The sequence below is a fragment of the Hypanus sabinus genome, chromosome 5 (genome assembly GCF_030144855.1).
Source record: "Hypanus sabinus isolate sHypSab1 chromosome 5, sHypSab1.hap1, whole genome shotgun sequence".
Lineage (NCBI taxonomy): Eukaryota > Metazoa > Chordata > Chondrichthyes > Myliobatiformes > Dasyatidae > Hypanus > Hypanus sabinus.
Genome location: NC_082710.1, coordinates 149,107,435 through 149,128,408, shown reverse-complemented (window position 1 = coordinate 149,128,408; position 20,974 = coordinate 149,107,435). Strand labels below are relative to the sequence as shown.

The window sequence follows — 20,974 nt, the reverse complement described above, 5'->3', positions numbered from 1 at the left end:
TCCCTGATGGCTCACATTTCATAGGTGGAGCACACCACCTTCTGTCTAAGTCATACTTACTAATGTAAAAAGGAATCACATTACCTCACCCTACTGAATTGCTGCTTATGCTTCTTGCCAAAGCCTCAGTATGAAAAACTGCCAACTGTGTATAACCATAGTGATGTAATTTATAAAGGGACTTTACAAGGTATTGGTGAAAATCACTCTGGGGACCAACTGTTGTTTGGGGTGGGGAGTTGGGAAAACCCCTCACCAAGGCTGTGGTAAACTCACGAGTGAATGGGTAATATCCAACCTTAGTAAAAGAAAATGAATGTATCATGTTTTCAGTGATAGAGAACGTAATTGGTAAATACTTGTTGGTGTATGCATGAGTTTAAAAACAGAACTCTAAATGTGTTTGTTTAGATGGAACTGTGGTCAGACAGCAAAGGACAACACTAGGATACTGTCAGAGTGAAAGGCGTTGAGGGCACTTTAGAGCGAGCTTTTCAGCTGGTATGTAGCAAGCTCAACACGAGGCAGGGGACAGAGGAGAGGCAATTCTGGATTTAGTTTTGAGGAAGTGAACCTGGGCACGTGACAGGAGAGCAAGTGGGAGAGGACCTTTGTGGTGGTGATCATAACTGACAGAGTTATGAAAAAGCCCGACATCACATTGAGTCACACAGTATGGAACCAGGTACTTTGGTCCAATTGGTACATAACAACCAAGATTCCCACCTAAGCTAGTCCTAGTTACCCACAACTCTCTAAATGGCTCCTATCCATGTACTGTCCAAGTAGCTTTTAAATAAGGTTAATGTACCTGCCTCAACTCCTTCCTCTGGCAGCTCATTCCATAAACTGTCCATCTTCTGGGTAAAATGTCTTCCCTCTTGCCCTAAAGCTCTTTCCTCTAGTTTTAGATTTCCCGACCCTGGGAAAAGATGGTGCACATTGACCCCAATTATGCCCTTCATGATTTCACAGTCTATTAAGATCACCCCTCATTCTCATATGCTCCATGAAACTGTCCCAGCTTGTTCAACCCCTCTCCATAACCCAGTCTCGAGTCCTAACAACATCATTGTGGATCCGTACTGCACTCTTTTCAACTTAATGGCATCTCTCTTTTCAGTGAACAGAACTCAACAGAATATTTCAAACAGCCTCACCATCATCTTGTATAACTGCAACATAACGCCCCTACGTCTATACTCGATGCCATGACTGAACACAGCCAGCTTGTCAAATCCTGTTCATTACCTTATCTATCTGCAAAGCATCTCAGAAAACTACGTAGATGTACTCTTGGGTCTCTCTGTTCTACATCATTCCCTGGGACCCTAATGCTCACTATGAAAGTCATACCCTGATTTTTCTTCCCAAAATGTAAAACCTCACTTATTTGAAATGAACTCTATTTGCTATTCCACAGAACACTAGCCAGCTGATCAAGATCCCTTTGTAAATGTGGTAAAGGTTTGGTTACTTACCTACAGGAAAGAGAACTATAAAATTTGAAGAGTACAGAGAAAATTTTACAAGGACATTGCCGGGAGGGGAGGACCCGAATTATAAGGAAAGATTAAATAGGTCATGACTTTATTCCATAGGTTGTAGAAGATTGAGAGGAGATTTGATAGAGGTAAACAAAATGATAAAGGGTATATATAGGGTAAATGTAAGCAGGCTGGGTGGGACTATTACTAGAAGTCATGGGTTAAGGGTGAAAGGTGAAAAGTTTAAGGGGAACATGAGGGAAACCTTCTCTCAGAGGGTTGTGAGAGTGTGGAATGAGCTGCCAGTGCAAGTGGAGTGAGCTCGATTTCAACGTCTAAGAGACGTTTAGATAGTAATGTGGATGGTAGGGGTATGGAGGATTATGATCCCGGTGTAGTTCGATGGGAGTTGGCAGTTTCAATGGCTCGGCATGGACTAGATGGGCCAAAGAGCCTGTTTCTTTGCTGTACTTTTCTATGACTCTATTCTCAGTTGGGGTCAGGCCAGCATTACTTGACTAAGGAGCGATTTAAAAAGCATTCAAGGAAGATTCTGAAGAGGCTTTAACAATGCAGTACTTGCTAGTGCTAAGCAGATGGGTTAGAATAGATGATGTGCTCAAACCCCGAAGTGGGTCTTTAACCCACAACTTCTGATGCAGAGGAGACATGGTCTGTTCACTTTTAATGTAGGAGAAAAGGAACCTAAGTGACTAAGAGTAATGAGGTAACGGTTTTTGGTTAATGATATCACATCAGTGTCAATATGGCTTTGTACCATCCCCCCTCACCCAAGAATTTCCAACAATCCCTCCCTGCCACTCACTCATTACCCAGTCCACTCCACTACAGTGAAATGCTAACAATAATGAATGTATCTAATCAGATTTCAAATGATAAAATGGTATTTTTTCCAGCCATTTTCGAGTTATTTTTTAGCATGTTATTTTTTAGCTTTCAAAAATAGCTTTGAATTACACCAGGTTTTCTGAAGAAATGCTAGCAATTCTCATCTTTTCTGTACGACTGTGACTCTTGAACTTCCTATATACAAGTTGGGTTTTATGTGATCCTTTGCCTAGTGAAGAGAACACGAAATTGTACGGCACAGAACCAGTCCTTCAACCCATAATGTTACCAAATTAAAATAATCCCCTCTGGCTGCACATGATCCATATCCTTCCATTCCCTGTGTATTCATGAGTCTGTCTAAATGTCTCTTCAATACGAAAGCATTTGCCTCCACCACCATCCCAGGCACCAGTTCCAGGCACACACCAATCTGTGTGGAAAAAAAATTGCCCTGCATATTTCCTTTAAACTTTTCCATTCTGTTTAAAACTACGTTTTTTTAAGATTACCTTGGAGAAATGACAATATATTTTTAAAAAAGGACTTTAAGAAAAAAACACTAATCTGAGTACTGTTTCTGGATTATGTATCAGAGCACATTTTAAGTTTTATCCAAGAGTACAAGAGGGTAATGTCTGTTTCTATAAATATATATATGATACTTTTTTATTTTGTCACTTCAGACCATTAACCAGTTGGCAAATTATTCCATGCTATTTTACATCTGGTTTGCAAATATAATGAAATATAATAACAGCCATAAACTATCTAAACTTCAAACAAATTCACAACATTTCAATTACAAATATCATCAAATGATTCTAGAACAATTTACTGATTTGGTATGAAATTTCTCTTAAGTTTCAAATAACTGTACAAAGCACTAACAGCATCAAAGCAAGTGGGTCCATGTCCAATAATATCCAGGTACTTGGCTTTACTCTCCATTATTGGACTTTATGAAGTCTCTCTGAAGTAATCTGTAGTATTGTCCTTTAGCTTGCATCAACTCAAGGTGAGATCCTTCTTCCACTATGGACCCGTTCTCCATCACCAGGATTTTATTTGCCCTTTCTACTGTTTTCAGACGATGAGCAATGACTATAATTGCCTGATCTTGGAATTTGGACAACTCCTGCTGAATCTGGAAGAGTTAATACAGAATGTTAGAGATCCTGCAGGCTCTGGAGATCCAGAGCACACACACAAAATGCTGAAAGAATTCAGCATGTCAGGCAGCATACTTGAAAAAGAATAAACAGTTGACGTTTCAGACCGAGACCCTTCATCCATCCTGATGAATGGTGTAGGTCCAAAACGTTGACTAATTATTCATTTCCATAGATACTGCCTGTCCTGCTGAGTTCCTCCAGTATTTTGTGTGTGTTAGTACAGAAGACTATTGCATTAGCATTATTCAGATTTGTTTCAGGTGCAATATTCACGTGCTCTCCGAAGCTACAGGCTGGATAAGTAAAGTATCTCCCAACCCAACGTCGACGTGCTAAAGAAACTCATTTGGCACTGCTGGGTAAGCCATTTGGCTTGTATGTCCAACATAACTCCCTCTACTAAATATCAAAGAATCAAGGATGCTCTCAAAGTCACCTTCAGTGGGAAGAATCTCTAGCCCAAGATGGCGAGGAAGCATTCTGAGTGGTACTGAGAACTTTGAGTTCATGCAGCAGGAACACTCTGAAGCCCCAGATACATCGGAATATACCACCTCACACCCATCATCAAATATTTGGCTGGAGGATACAGAGGCACAGAGAGGAGAACTAGGAGACAATCAAAGTTTTGAATGTCCTCAGGTTTACTAGTGGGATTGAGATAGCTAGCCATGTGTCACATCCCTGTAGTAAAAAAGATGGAGATGAGGGCTTTGGCCATATCCAGAGGTGTGATCCATTCAATCAGTGGCGTAAACAAGCTCACGTAATCAAATCTGGGGGTAGAGTGTTAATGCCAATAATAGTAGTGATAAAACTATATTCAATTTACCAATTCAGGAACAGAATTTGCCTGGTCTGGTTGTAACCCCAGGCCCACAAGTGTGATTAACTACAAAACTTCTTGGTTCACGGACAATCCTCATGTGAATCAGGAGCAGGATGAGACTCAGCTCCTGGAGACAACTCCCCCTTGTAGTCATGTCACAGCTGATGAGACTACAACCTCAACGCTGCGTTCCTATTTCCAGTAACCTTTCAGCCTCCCTGCTGATCAAGTATCTATCTACTTCTGACTTCAAATATTCAAAGATTGCTTCCACTGCCCCTTGATAAAGACTTTCCAAAGATTCATGACCCCTTGTAATGAAATGGTGAGCACTAGTTCGAGATTCTCCCACAAGAGGAAACAATCTCCATAGTACTCTATCAAGGCTCCTCAGGACCTTAAACGTTTTTCCTCAAGTCCCCTCGCACTCTTCTGAACTCCAGTGAATTCAAGCTCAGATTGTCCGGCCCTTCCTTACAAAACAAACTGCAGATTCAAGGAATTAATCTAGTGAACCTCCCTTCATAATGAAGTAGATCAATTCTGTAAAGTATGATTGCACCAAACCCCTATGTAGCCAAGCCATAGAATCATACCTTTTGTATTCTATTCTCCTTACACTGGACCAAAACATTTTCTATTTACTCATTGCACCTGCACTCTAGCCTTTTGAGAAATATGCACCTGGTCTCCTAGATCCATCTGCATCTTAGAGTCCTGTAATCTCTCACCAAAATATGCATTCTTGCTTTTAAAAAAATCCTGCCAAAATGAACATTTTCCACATCATTAACAAGATCGGTGCCCATTTGCTTAACCTACCTACATCTTCTCAAGTCCTCTTCACAACTTACTCTCCTTCCATTGTGTCAACAGCAACCCTGCCTTCAGTGCCTACATGTTATCTGTATAACCTGTGAAAAGTTGAGGCCCACCACTCATTACATTTTGAAAACACCTAATTATGCCAACTCTTTATTCCCTGTAGGCCAGTGAACCTTCCGTCCATACAAGTATATCACTGTCTACTCCATATGCTTTATCCCCACCACAATAGCCAGTGATGCAGCACGTTACTAAATGATTTCTATTGCTGTGTGATAAAACACTTCCCAGAAACTGAGTCACACAATGACTCCAAAGTGCTCCTCATCCCAGTCTAATCCCAAGCGAACGAAAGCCCTTACAACCCACATCATTTCTTCAGATACCAAGTATTCTGTGTTTCCTAAATGTTAGCTAAGGGTCTTAGCTGTTCATCATTTATAGTAGTCTCCAATTCCTATGCATAAGTGTCATCTTGAGAGTATCATTGATGTCTGAGTCGAGAGTTTTACAGAATAGAAATTCTTGATGCCATTCCTCTGATATCTTGTATTTAGATAGTGTTATTGTAAGATTTAACATCAATGTGATCCAAATAGTAATTAATTTACTACTTCTTATAAAAATGATTTGTGTGATACAAATATTTTGATTATTCACCTTTTTTAACCATTTAAAATTAGTATTTGACAATGGATAATGAACAAAGTGATCTTGGCTTTCATGGATTTCACTACACTTGGGTCTCTGATATTTCTCCTTGAATATATCCAAGTCACAATAATGCTTCCATTGCATGGCCACAACATTCTTGGCCCAAAGCTTTTGCCACTTACTGCTGTCCCTGCTAGGATCCTCAGCCTGGATCCCATGGTTGGTCTGCTCTCTTCGGAAGTACCTTCAAACGGGAACTCATGGTTCTACCTAACTCAGTCAGAAGAACTGGAATGAAATGTCTTACCAAGTGCTCAGTTTCTACATCCAGGGAACTGGTGGCTTCATCCAGGATGAGAACCTTTGGGTCTCGGACAATGGCTCGAGCAAGTGCAATCCTCTGTTTCTGCCCTCCGGAGAGATGACCTCCCTTTTCTCCAACATCTGTGAAGAGATTTTGCAATTGGATTGTAATGCTCATATCCCATCTTACATACAAGGGTTCACATACTCTTCGTTTAAAGCCTTGGTTCCAAAATTATGGATGTGGTATCACAAGTGTAACGTTTGGAGAGTTATGGAAATAGGCATTCAGTCCGAGTTCATTTGGACCTTCAAGAACCACTTTTGCACTCTTCCTAAATATATTCTCCCCAATTTCCATCGGTGCCATTCTCTATACCCCTGCAACTTATTCTCTTATCAACTGCCACTTTCAAAATTCAGCAGAGCCAAGGCATAATTTACAATGGCTTATTAACCTTCTGGCAAGCTTTTGGGAAGTGAATGGGAAATGGAGCAGCTGGAGATCATGGACAAAACATACAAAAAACTCCACACAGACTGTCTGAAGTGGGAGGGATGTAATGTATGAAAATTGAGGTACACTCTATATCACAGAACTCTCAATCTATGTGGTGATGTGGGTTCATTTGTAACAGTTAACAGGAATTTGGAAAGGTACATGGATGGCAATGGGGCGGAGGGCTATGGTCCAGGTGCAGGTAGGTGGGACTAGGCAGAAAACTAAACAAGCACAGACCTGATGGGCCAAATGGCCTGCTTTGGTGCTGTAGTGGTCTGTAATTCCATGTCCCAAGGACCCAACATCAGGTGCTCCCAATTGGACAAACTGTGTCCAAGAGTCAAGGAAAAAATGAGTGATCACTTCCAATAGCTCAGAGGGGTTCAGTGCCAGGTGCATGTCCAAAGTCTGTTGGATAGCTCTGTGACCTTTTTCTCTGTCCTCTACCTGGACACCAGTGGGCTTCCAGCCTCTGGTCTTCTGGCCATTAAATGGGTGAATGGAGAGGAAGTTGTTCCACCAGCCCAGACTCCTCAACCGCCAGTTATTATGATGGAACAGATGGCTTTCAGCCCACATGCAACACCTGACTCAAAGCCATGGGCTCTGAATAATTCTGGGAGAAGGGCTAGTTCCTGTTTCTACACCTCCATCCCTTTCCACATTATAATGCAACACTAGCTAGTCTAATCTCTTGGGGTGAGGAGGACCTGGAGAGAGCAGTCCTTTAGTTGTCTAGTCGAGACCCAGTTTGAATGAGGTAATAATACAGTCACATCTACCCTTAGTTTAGGACAGAGAGACAGACATCTGATATGATCCCCAGCACATGGTGTGATGCGCTATGCAGTAGAAGTCTGGGGGCTGATATGCCCTGTGATATTGCTCAGACACAACTCACTTTAACCGCTGTGGACAACCGTGTAACCGGCACATGCAACACCTGCCTGTGTCATAACCATCCTTCAAAGCCCGTGTGAAACCGGCAGCCTTGGCCTTTTCAGCAGCTTCGCTCACAGCTTTACGTGGACAGTCTGTGAGGCCATAGGAAATATTCTCCTGGATGGATCGAGCAAACAGTATCGGTTCCTGGCTGACCAGAGCAACCTGGGGGGGGGAAACAGAAAGACCAGTTTTAATATCTAACAACAACATCATCAAATATTTTTTAAAAATAGTTTTTGTTTTTATATCCATCACCCCTTTAATACTGAACTCTGATCCTGGCCTCTTGAGCAACACTCTACCACCTTCCAGCTACCAAAGTCTGAAGCTCTGGAATCTCCTTCTTTAAGAAGCTTCCTCAAACACACCTCATCAGAGTCTCTCTCTCTCTCTCTCTCTGAATGTAACCCTGGCCATAAGCAGACCAGTCCAAAGCAGTGGACATTGGTGACCCAAGCGGGTTTGCATGACAATTCAAAAACAGGGATTTGATTTTTAATCCCATGTTTAATGACTTAAACCTGAAGCTCCCAAACCATTGTGTTGGGATTGAAACTCATGTCCCTGGATCATTGCTCATCACGTAACATGACCACTACTGCAATGCACCCTGAAATTTAAGTGTCTCCCTGGAAATACTAAAATGGCACTCCATTAGCATCCTTGGTGGATATGACTGCCGTGTACCATTCAGCTGGGTCTTCTAATATATAGTAACAACCTACAACAAATTCAGAGTAGATAAAATTATAGGCGCATTTATTACTTGTGAGGAAAGTCTATCTCTAAACATCAAGTTGGTAGGTAGTTTCAACCTTATAGGACAAAACAAACCACTTTTATACTTTTACAGAGACTAGCAATTACAGTGTTCCATCCCATAACATTTCTTTCTTATCTGGAGGCTTTTTCCCCCCATGACAGACGTGAGCTGTGTTTCTCTAGTGTCAAAACATTCCTGCCTTAAACATGCATCTTGATATAAAACACACTCAGAGTACTTGCAAGCTTCCATTCAAACAACAAAGCACTCTGGGATCACATAGGTTCCATTTTGTCACAACACATTTTATAAAAGTTATAAATTCATAAAGACTTCAGGGTTACAGAAATATTTCCACATGACATTTCACGTGTCCTTTCTAAGCACAAAGGGCCAGCCAGCCTTGCACCATCACCCTTCTGCATCTGCTGAACTACATTTGCACAATTAACAATTTCTCCTTCAGTTCTATTCCCTTCATCCACATCTATGCCTATCCTTTTGGTGAAGCTATGCTCACAATGCTGCAGAGGAACGAGTTTCCCAGGAATACAAATTTTTTGGAATGTTGAGTTGGCAGTCGCACATTGTTTCAAACACATTTGCACTACTTATAAAATGCTTACAACTTTTCAGACTGAACCATTAACTGTTCAACTCTTCACAGACACTGTCCGACCTGCTGAGTGTTTCCAGCATTTCCTGCTTCTAATTCACATGAGTCGCTCATCCCAGCTATGCCAACAGCATCTCAAGGACCAATCTCCACCAATATAAAGGAGAGCGACATTGGCTGCACGGAACAGCACCATCTGAGATTCACCTCCAAAAGGGAATATGATCACCATTCCTTCCATATCACTGTGTGTAAATCCTGGAACTTCCACTGCAATATCTCTATGGGAGCACTTTCATTTGATGGCAGCAGCAGTTCAAGGCAGTTTGCATTGCCTTCTCAAGGATATTGAGAGAGGACAATAGATGCTCCTCACCCACAGCTCAAAACAAGGGAAAGCAGGAATCAGTGTGTATGTAACATTCTGTACCCCATGGCTCTCTGAACCCTCACTGTCCTGTGTATGGAGCTCTCTCACCAGCCCCTGTGTAACCCCCCCCCCCCTTACCTTGCTGTGGTAATACTTGTGCTCGTACTCCTCAATGGGAATCCCATCCAGCAGGATCTGTCCTGACTGGGGCTGATAGAAGCGTTGCAGGAGGGACACACAGGTAGTCTTCCCACCACCCGTGTGTCCCACCAGGGCTGTCACCTCCCCACTCCGCACCTCAAAGGACACATTCTGCAAAGAAAAATCAGATTTGTGAGGAACTTCCATCGTTCAAGTTCATATTTAATTGCCATTGAAGCAGGCATGTGTATCCAGCTAAACAAAATACTTACCAGCTTGCGCAAAGAAATATTCGGTGAAGCAGGATTATAGTGCTGGACAGAACTATGTTGCTTCCTATAAAACTAGTTTTACTTTTCCATGCAACAGGATATTTCCACAATGATCACTATTTCTCTTGAATAAAATTATGAAAAATTACCATCTAAATTTTGGGAACAGTTAGTCCCAGAGTAATTCTCAAGTTTCTTAGTCCTGGATTACTTCCCCCATCATCTCCACTACAAGCATCAGCTCAGCCGTTAGTGTATTAGGTAAACTAATAAGCATTCACCCAAATTCACTCAGAAATGGCAGTTCAGACCATTCATTATTCCATCATTATTTTGTATGTGAAAAGTTAGCCTTCATGTAAGGCCATTAACTAGAAACTCTATCTGAACTTTAACCATTACTGCCTAGACAATAGAATGCAAATGCATGGAAGTCCAACTGCAACAGAACAGCAGCTCTTTTGGGGAGGAGGGTGCTCAGTATGTCAGGGTGTCATGCTAACAGTGGGTCATCTTAACTGATGTGTTTGGCAACACAGTTGAACTAAGATTTTCCTATTGAACAACTTTACCTTCAGCACCATTAGCTGTGGTCTGGTGGGGTAGAAGAATGATACATTACGAAACTCCACATGACCTCTCAGTGACTTGGGCTGCAGCTTCCCATCATTGCGCAGAGCAGGTGTCCGATCCAGGTAGGCAAAGACTTTGTCTGCAGCTCCTACGGAGCGGTAGAGCTCAGCGTGGAAGTGAACCAGAGTCTGTGGACGGGTGTGAATCAAGCATATTAGATTTTGTCATTACATTCACTATCAACAGCAGAATCCTTAACTCACTCATGGGGTTTCTCTGTTAACCACATGCTTCTCATCTCAATACAGAAAGGTGAGCACGACAGCACAGAAACAGGCCCTTTAGCAGATTCACACTGTGCTGAATGTTAATCTCCCAAGCCCACACCTGGACCAGAGCCCTCCATACCCCTTGCATCAGTGTAATTTTCCAAATAGCTCGAAATGTTGAAACCTAACCCACATTCACTTCTGCTGGCAGCTTATTCAACACTCTCACCAGCCTCTCAATGAAGGTGTTCCCTTCAGGGTCTCCTTAAATATTTCACCTGTGACCATTAATCTATGACCTCCAGTCCTAGTCTCACCCGACCTCAGAGGAAAAAGCCTGTTTGCATTTACCCTATCTAAACCCCTGATAATTTTGCAAATCTCTATCCTCATTCTCCTATGCTCCAGGGAATAAAGTCCTAACCTATTCAACATTTCACTATAACTCAGGTCCTGAAAACATTCTTGTGATCTTTTTCGGTACACTTTTGATCTTAATGATACCTTTCCTGTAGGTAGCTGACCAGAACAAACAATACTCTAAATCTGACCTCACCAATGTCTTGTAAAACTTCACCAGAACATCACAACTCCTGTACTCAATACTTTGTTCTATGAAGGCCAATCTGCCAAAAGCTCTCTTTATGACCTTCTCAAATTGTGATGTCACTTTCAAGGAACTGTGGATTTGTATTCCCAGATCCCTCCGTTCTGCTGTACTCATCAGTGCCCTTCTGAGGTTAGTAACTCATCCATGATGGAACGGTGGAGCAGACTCAGTAGGCCGAATGGCCTAATTCTGCTCCCATGTCTTGTCGTCTGAAGGGACAGATGAGATGGTGCCAGTGGGTAACGGTGATGAGCATGGATCAGCAACAGAACTAAGATATTGTAGCTATGACAGAGGCTTGTTTGAGAGAGAGACAGTAATGAGTGTGTAGTGTTCCGAGTTTTGATGTTTTAAAATATATAGAAGGAGGTAAAGGGGCAACTAATCAGGAACAATAGAACAACTGCACTCGGGGGGGACGTAATGGAGAGCTCATCCACTGAGTCCATATGGGTGGAACTCAAAAATAATTATCCTCTTGCTCTTAATGTATGGATAGGATGCCTTCGACCTCTATTTAATTCAACTTGACAAGGACTTTTCATGGCCCCTCTTGGCTTTCCTAACTCCCTTCTAAAATTCTTTCTCCCATCTTTATAAACATCAAGGGCTTTGTTTGATTTTCGCTTCGTGGGGTGGTAGGTAAGGACAAGTGGAACTCTATCTCGAATACGGAGTGAGGGTGGATATCCAGGAAATGGAGAAGATGCATGTGGGAGCAGCATCAAAGGTAGATGAAGAGAAACCCAATTCTTTGAATGAGGAAGATATCACCAACGTTTTGGAATGGAAAGCCTCATCCTGAGTGCAACTGAGAAAAGGGAATGGTTTTTTTCAAGTGACAGTGTGGAAATTTACTGGATGTTTATGTTGGGACAATGAAGTATGTGTTTTGAATTAATTATGATTCATTTACTGATTTGCCTAACCTAGGTCAGTTTGTTATAGTTCAACTGCATGTCATTAAGGCAAAGGGAGAAAAGAGTTCAACAGAGATGTGCAGGGAAGATTGTTTTCATTAGAGAGTAGTGAGTGCCTGGGAGGCTGATGGAGGCAGATATGATAAAGATGTTCCAGAGCAGAGGTCCGCAACCTTTTTAATGCCATGGGCCAAGACCGTTACTCAAGGGGTCCATGATGGCTTTTAGCCATGAATGTGCAGTGAACAGAGGGATAGAGACATGGATTAGTTTAGGTGGGCAGTTTAATCAGTCTGGCACAATATCATGGGTGAAAGGGCCAGTTCCTTTGCTGTACTCTTCCATATTCTATGTTCTAATGCTCTTTTGCTTTAAACATCCTTTGAGAGAAAGACTTTATGAGGAAGGGGATTTACACAGGGTGGACGTTAAGGTACACCCATCAGGACTCTGTCAACCTGCTCCACTCAAAAGAAAACAAACTCAGCCTCTCCAGTCTCGTCTTATAACTGAAACACTGCATCCTAGTCAAAATCCTGGTGGATTTCCACACTCTCTCCACTGCAATCACATTCTTCCACAGTACGGTGACCAGAACTGCACAAAGTACTTGGAAGGTGGTCTAGCCAATGTTCTATCTGAGGCTTGTGGCTGAGGGGGAGAAGGCTAATGGTCATGGATCAGGAGGAAGTGGGGATGGAGGGAGAGAATTAATCTTACTTTGAGGAAGTAACTCACCTGAATATAAGCGCCAACATCTGTTTGATAAAGCATAAAGGAGACCAGATTTCCCACAGTCATGTAATCACTTTCGATTAGTTCCTTCCCACAGTACAGTATAAAGATGTGCATAAGCAGTTGGAGAAGCTGAAAGAAGACCAGAGATGATTATAAGCATTTAAACTAAAGCAAGTATACATACTGTAATTCAGCGGGGGTAAGATGTTGCATTAATTAATAAGGCAGACAAGGACATGGAAGTTACAACAAGTGAATAGCACAAATAAAACCCAATAAATCTGGAGCCCAGATCAAAAGCCGGCAACAGCATCAAATCTAATTAGGTGCTCACTTCTGCAGGTTACATAAAACTAAGGCCCCCAGAGGAACTGAAATGGACACCACTCTGAAATTATCACCCATTACAAAACAGCAATAGCTGCTATTCCATCAGCACCTGGCTATCTTGAGACAATCTGGTCTACACTAACTTCTCACCAGCATTTTGTCTATTTATAGAGTCACAGAAAAGTACAGCACAAAAACAGGCCCTTTGGCCCATCTAGCCCATGCCAGACCATTGAAACTGCCTACTCCCATTGACCTGCACTAGGACCATACCCTCCATACCCCTACCATCCGTGTACCTATCCAAACTTCTCTTAAACATTGAAATCGAGCTTGCATGCAGCACTTGGGCTGACAGTTTGTTCCACACTCTCACGACTCTCTGAGTGAAGGAGTTCCCCTGATGTTCCCCTTATAACTCAGAACCTCAAGTCCCGGCAACATCCTTGTAAGTTTTCTCTGAACTCCTTCAGTCTTGTTTTTGTCTGTCTTCTAGGTAGGTGACTAAAACTGAACATTATACTCCGAATTAGACCCCATCAATGTCTTATACAACTTCAACATTACATCCCATCTCCTGTACTCAATGCTCGATTTGCCAAGTAATATTTTCTGTGATCCGCCATCATCATCATAATCTATAAAATCCACTCTTACCCCTTATTTGTGATTTTTGTACAACACCTAATAACTTCAAAGCCATCGCTTCTCATAACAGAGTGGCTGAAAGTTTAAGGGGCTACTGAAAGGTTGACTAAAACCATCCTATACCCCACCCCTCATGCATATCAGACACATCTCATTGCACAAGTTCACTCACCCTCCGAAAAAGCAAGTAGCCAATTCGGATAAAGTCCCTCTTGATTTTTAGATTTTGTGTATTTAAGAGTTTCGTATGATAACGTTTTGCTTCTTCTTCTTCTGTTGCAAAGCTCCTCACGGTTTTGATAGAAGAAATTACTTCAGCTGCCTCCTGGTCTGACTTTGCCATTGAATCTTGGATCTCCTTTGCCAGATCCTAAAATTTCAACAGCAGGTTAGTAAAATATTCTGAGAAATGCTCTTTATACTACAGTCTCCTACTAACAGACAAATCAAGAGCCAGGAAACACAGAATGAAGGTAATTGTCAAAATAACCAAATTTGAAGCATAGCCAATGGGTGGAACCAGGAACACATTGCTGGTGGAATGGTGAAAGCACATTCCATTTTACGGAATAGTATCTGAAAGGACTGAATTTCAATGTTGTGGGCTGTGGGACTGCTTGGATTGCTTTTACAAGGAACCAGTACAGATACAATGGTTAAATTCAGCCCAGTATTGATTCTCAAAACACATATCTCTCTGCATACATTTAAGTACCTGATAATATTTGTTGTACAACTTATGCACTGCTCCAGTTAGAGGAGACTCAATAAACGTTAGTAAAGTGAGTTGCCAGGAGATCTTGAACATGAAGAAGTACATGCCGATAGTGTTTATGAGACTCCGAAGGAAGATGTTGACATTTGCAGCAATAGAGCGACTCATCACTGTTGTGTCCGTGGACAGACGGGATATGATTTCACCTATTGGAGCAAGAGAGAACGTGAATACTTCTGATGATGTCATTGTGGGCTGACTGACTCTGGACAGAACCTACCTGTGTGGGTGCTCTCGAAAAATCCAATTTCCTGAGAGGTCAGGGATGTGAAAAGAAGATTCCGGATCCGTTTGTTAAGTCGGGCAAGTGTGAACATAAACAGACCTCCTCGGCATCCAGCCGAAAGAGCGCTAGAGAGAATAAATCAACATTTTAATTCAATTATTTCACCTTATACAGCACTTTTTTTGCTCTTTAACATAATGTTTTACCACAATGGTAATCAGCAGTTGTTCTTTGCCCATCCTTAAAGGAACCAGATCGGGTTTTAAACAATAAACTTTTCTTGGGCTTCCAGCCAGGTACAGGTATCAATTAGAACCAATGTTTCAATGACAGACTGTGCCATCTTCATCATCCCTGATGAGGAAGATGCCAGAGTTTGTCACTGAAACATCAGTACCGATTAATGCCCGAGAAGAGTTTATTCATTGTATAGGCCTGGAAAGCACTATATCTTTTTCTCAATAAAACAGTAGTTTTGTATTTAATTTTACTAATGTGTACTTAATTTTAAATTCAAGAATTTCTAAATTTTAATTTCACGGCCATGATGGGATTTGAACTGTCCCAGATTATTAGTTTATTAGTCCATTTAGAAAGAGTGCTGTTGCAGAAAAGCAGTATCCATCAAGTACGCCCACCATCCAAGCTCTCTGCCTTATGCTGCCAGGAGATACCTGGGCCTCAAGTCCCACACCACCAAGTTCAAGAGTTACCCCTTAACCACCAGATGGGAGAACTTCAATCACCCCAAAACTAAATTTCACTTTTGAAGACGCTACAACTTGGTGGTCTTCATATTTATTTCTGTTTTTTCTTTTTGTATTTGCATAATTTGTTGTATTTTGCACATTGGTTGTTTGCCCATCTCTGTTGTGTGCATTTTTTCATTGATTCATTTGTGTTTCTTTCTATTTCCTGTGAATGCCTGCACAAAATGGGTCTCAGGGTAGTATATGGTTACATCTGTGCACTTAGATAACAAATTTACTTTGGAAAGGAGTGAAAAGGAATTTTTTGGACCAAAAAAAAATGCTTTGAAAGGCCTATTCATCAAAGGCTGTCAGCATGGTTTCGTTAATGTGGGAGATCCCTTCTGACCAACTTTATTAATTCACTCTTTAAAAAATCATCCAAGGTGATGTAGTGATCTGGTCAGTTTGAACTTCAGTAAAGACTTTGACAAGGCCCCATTGGGAGACTTGGCCCAAAAGGTTGGGGCCCAAGATATCCAGGACAAGTTGACAAATTGGATCAAAGTATGCTTGGGACCGGAGACAGAGGGTGATGATGGAGGTTCTCTTTTGTGAATGGAAGCCAGTGACCAGTGGTTTACCACAGAGATCCTTAAGTTGTTAATATGTATTAATGATTTTAAGTACAAATGACGGAGATACAATCACTATGTTTACTGTTGATACAGGAATTCATTGTGGCATTGATAATGAGAAGTCTCAGGCTACAGAGTGATGTGTATCAGTTGACTTACTGAGCAGAGCAATGGCAGATGGAATTTAATGCTGATAGCTGAGAGGTGAGACACCTTGGGAACAATAATGACTTTACACTATAAATGGTAGGATCTGGGAAGAACTGGAGAATTTTCTCACCTACAGGGTGGTTAGAATCTGAACACACTGCCTAAGGGGTTGGTGAAGGCAGAGACTTACAACTCTTAAGTAGCATCCAGACGAGCACTTCAATTGCCAAGGCAGACTGGAAGTGGACCAAGTGGTAGAAAATGGAATACATGGTTGGCATGCACAGGGTAGGCCAAAGTTCTGTGCTACATCTCACACAAAGAGGTCAGTGAGGGTTATGCTAAGGGTTATACTCTAATTGACAGAAGCAGTTAAATGAGTCAATTTGAGATTGCACAGGATGACTTATAGCTGTACTGAGAAATATTATTTTTGAATTATATACAAATTGTGTATGTTATTAACCATATAACCATACTGTAATGTTGACTCTAGGATACCAATAATATCATTGTGTAAGGCATCTAGATTAGACAAGCAGGATCTCAAGAGGCCACCTTAATTTTTAATTTCAACTCCCATTCCAATATGTCCATCCATGGCCTCCTCCACAGTCACACACTTAGGTTAGAGGAACCACGCCTTATATCCCACTTGGGTAGTCTCCAACCTGATGGCATGAACATCAATTTCTCAAACATCCGGTTATGCCCCTCTCCCACCCTTCACCATTTCCCATCTCCTTGTCCCTCTCTCATGCCATCTCCTTGCCTCCCCATCACCTCCCCCTTTTCTTTCTTCCATGGCCTTCTGTCTCTTTCACCAATCAACTTCTCAGCTCTTTGCTTTATCCCTCCCCCACCAAGTTTCACCTATCATCTATCACCTATCTCTCCCCTATCCCCACTTTCCTAATCTACTCTTCAGTGGTTTTTCTTCAGTCCTGCCAAAGAGTTTTGGCCTGAAACGTCGACTGCACTCTTTTCCATTGATGCTGCCTGGACCTGCTGAGTTCCTCCAGCATTTTCGGATTTCCAGCATCTGCAGGTTTTCTCTTGTTTGTTAGGCTATTTCACCTGGTGTTCGAATGCTTACCTCACTACCGAGGCTAAACACATTAATAAGATGGCGTTGTGAAACGCTGACGTCTTGTACTTATTGCTCAGGATATCGATAACTCTTCCAGTGAAATATGGGATAAATGTCTGGCCTGGAAAATGAACGTAAGTAGGTGATTTAACAAAAACAATTTTTAACTATTCAAATGTGACACATGACAGATTTTGAGATGACAAACCCAGGTGACAAACAATGACGTCTTAAGAGTCACAGAATCATACAGCACAGAAACAGGACCTTCGGCCCAACTGATCAATACTGACCAAGATGCACATCCAACTAATCCTACTTTTCCACATTTAGCCCTTATCCCTCTGTTTTCCAATGCCTGTAGCTGTCCAAGAGTTTTTCAGATGTTGTTCCTGTACCTGCCTCAGCTACTCCCTCTGACAGCTCATTCCACATACGCAGCAGCCTCTGGGTGAAGAGATTGCCTCTCAGCTCATTTTGATATAAGACATAAGACATAGGAGAAGTAGGCCATTTGGACCATCGAGCCTGCTCTGCCATTCAATCATGGGCTGATTCAGTTCTTCCAATCATCCCCACTCCCCTGCCTTCACCCCATACCCTTTGATGCCCTGGCTAATCAAGAACCTATCTATCTCTATCTTAAATACACCCAATGACTTGGCCTCCACAGCCACTCGTGGTAACAAATTCCACAGATTTACTGCCTTCTGACTAAAGTAATTTCTTCACATCTCAGTTCTAAAAGGACTTCCTTCAATCCTGAAGTTGTGCCCTCTTGTCCTAGACTCCCCTGTTATGGGAAATAACTGTGCCATTTCTAATCTGTTCAGGCCTTTTAACATTTGGAATGTTTCTATGAGATCCCCCCCTCATTCTCCTGAATACAGCCCAAGAGCTGCCAGATGCTCCTCATACGGCAAACCTCTCACTCCTCTTGCCCTCCAGCTTTTGATTCCCTTTCCATGAGGAAAAAAGTTTGAGTGCTTTGACTGGACCTCAGCCACTCCTGATTTTATACAGCTCTGTAGGGTCACAGGCTTTAACTTTCAGGATGTGCATACGGCTTTCCCTCAGCTACAGCCTCCTCCAAAACTGTGACAACTGCCCCAGATTAGATTTTAAAACCCAACCAAAACCTTTTCTACAAATTTGGAAATTAGCTATTGTATCATTTAATTTCCTCTGCCTTCCATCCATCTTCCTTTTTGATTGATTTATTCATTGCATCTTTTTCTTTATCAATCTTTTTACTGATTTAAAAGGAGCATAAATGCAGACAGGAGGAGAATTATCTCAAATATATATATAACAATACAGAAAGTGAAATAGACATTATCAAAATCATACATAGTGTTAAGCTAGTATATTATACATAATCAAAAAGTCATTGCATCTTAAAACCAGTAGTATTGTAAAACTAATGTTGACAATTATGATGAAAGATCATTGACTCTGTTCTCTCCCCACAGATGCCATCTGAACTTGAGTGCTGGTTAAAACAGATCCCTTCCCCCCCCCCCCCCCCCCAAAAGTTGCTTAGAAACAGGATTGTAATTAATTCAGCCTGATAGTTACCATTATTAAGGAAGGAATCCTACACACTAGTTATCTGGAGCCAAGGTCTTGGGGAAAGTAATTTTGAAAGTGAAATTTGTTGAAGCCATTCACTATATTTATAATATTTCTAAATCAAACTGTCAGGTTTTGTTACAAGATACCGGTATATCGTTGAGCTTTTTGCACATCAAAGCTGTGGGTCAGAATACTCACTGAGTACTGCAATTGTCAGGAAACAGAAAGCTCCCAGGAGGTAGAAGACGTCAGGCTTGGAATAAGAGAGGAGTCTGCGGATTGTGGCTTTGGATTTCTGTTTCTCAGCGGTGACTTGAACGTTTTCACTGGCTGGACTAACAGGCAGGAAGGTTGTCCAGAAACCCATTGCGAGGGCAGAAGCAACATGAGACAGGAGCAGGAAAACCCAGTTGTACATGTGGTTTTGATGACCCCTCTCCAGCAGCTCCTGGACTCTCCCCAGCACAGGCAGCAGGAGACACAAAGTCCCTAGGTATGGAACTAGCTCCCTCCTCTCATGCCCCTTAAACAGGTTCCCCAGGGACAGCCCAATCAGTGCGGAAACGCGGATGAAACAGAGCCATTTGTGTAGACTCGGGGGACTGAGAAAGGGCAGCGACTGCAGGGCGAAGAGGAGCCCGATATCAGCGGCTGCAAGGATCAGCAGAGGCTGGCAAATTAACCTCACGCTGGCCATGCTGATGGCAGTCTCGGCAGAGCCAGGTCCCGATCAGCCACTCACTGCACTGAGTCCTGGAATGACAGAAACATCCATATTCACTAACGCGACGGGTTACCGAGACAGGAAGTAAACTCTCCTCCAGCTATTGCACCCATCCGTCTGGCCATCGTCTCCCGACCAGAACCACACTAATATCCCTGGTTTTCCACAGTCCCACTCCGCCACAACCCCCCACCCAATGCCTCCTCACCCGCCCCAGGGTCTGCCCTCCACCTCCACCCAAAATACGCCCCCAGCTCCCGCGTTTACATCCCGGCCACCGGTCTCTATACACGACTCCGGTTCAGCCTCCGGCCCCATGCACCCTCCTTAATAAACTGCGGCCAGTTCCCCACCGACCGTCGGTAACGAACCCACCATTGAAATGACGGCGAGACTCCGCTCTCCGGGGCCACACTCGGGTTTCACTTTCACACGGGGCGGCAGTACGGGCGGGGCCAGAGTGACGGGGGCGGGGCAGAACCAAGGCGAGAGGGGCAGAACCAGGGAGAGTGACGGGGGGCGGGGCAGAACCAAGGCGAGAGGGGCAGAACCAGGGAGAGTGACGGGGGGCGGGGCGACGGAGACAGGCCGGGACCATGGAAACGGGGGCGGGACGACGGGGGATAGGATAGGCCGGGGCCATGGTGTCGAGGGCGGGACGACGGGGGATAGGCCGGGACCATGGAAACGGGGGCGGGACGACGGGGGATAGGATAGGCCGGGGCCATGGAAACGGGGGCGGGACGACGGAGATAGTCTCTGCCTATACACATCAGGTAGAATTATAGCCAGATGCAATTTAACGGGTCCAGTAGCATCATACGGGGGGGAATTATGGACGTTTCAGGTCAAAACCCTACAGATAGAATATGCTCATTGCATATTGTCAAATAACGGTCTTTTCAACATCACCCTGACTAATATCAGTTGTTTAAATACACATTATAGATTAATAGAGTTTAAAATCCAGCTCTGTTGTGCAGGCATCTGAGCTCAAAGATCTGGATCAGGATTATGACCTACCTGTTAAATACGCTCTTCTTTAGTACAGCACTAAATTAGCCTGAGTTATACATAGATCCTTGAAGTAGAATTTAAATTGCAGCAAGCCCACCTGTCTCCTCGAATTGTTCCTCCACACATCTGTTGAGGACACATTTCTCTCTTGTGGAACCAACTCTGAGTCATCATTAATTAAAAATTGGACAACATTTCCATCCCAGCATGCAAGGGGAAAGCAGAGGACTTTACAGTATTAGAAACACAAACAGGAAAAAAACCTTCTGGA

The 20,974-nt window shown here is 42.8% G+C and overlaps 1 protein-coding gene across 1 annotated transcript; it reads right to left on the bottom strand.

Moving 5' to 3' along the window:
- Positions 1 to 2,987: 2,987 nt before the first annotated feature.
- On the bottom strand, positions 2,988 to 20,176 carry LOC132394440 (ABC-type oligopeptide transporter ABCB9-like). Its single transcript, XM_059970600.1, has 12 exons — positions 20,062 to 20,176; positions 19,161 to 19,715; positions 17,394 to 17,508; positions 14,815 to 14,945; positions 14,535 to 14,740; positions 13,992 to 14,189; positions 12,842 to 12,970; positions 10,304 to 10,492; positions 9,457 to 9,630; positions 7,572 to 7,731; positions 6,127 to 6,263; positions 2,988 to 3,483 (listed from the first exon to the last, which is right to left on the bottom strand). Exons 2-12 carry the CDS (start codon positions 19,657 to 19,659, stop codon positions 3,277 to 3,279), a joined length of 2,145 nt encoding a protein of 714 aa, XP_059826583.1. The 5' UTR covers positions 19,660 to 19,715; positions 20,062 to 20,176; the 3' UTR covers positions 2,988 to 3,276.
- Positions 20,177 to 20,974: the final 798 nt, after the last annotated feature.

Coding starts and splice junctions, on each gene's coding strand:
- LOC132394440 (XM_059970600.1), bottom strand. CDS start 19,659: ATGGCCAGCGTGAGGTTAATTTGCCAGCCTCTGCTGATCCTTGCAGCC. Junction 17,509..19,160: donor CCTGACAATTGCAGTACTCA/GTGAGTATTCTG, acceptor TTCATTTTCCAG/GCCAGACATTTATCCCATAT. Junction 9,631..10,303: donor CACAGCTAATGGTGCTGAAG/GTAAAGTTGTTC, acceptor TTTTCTTTGCAG/AATGTGTCCTTTGAGGTGCG.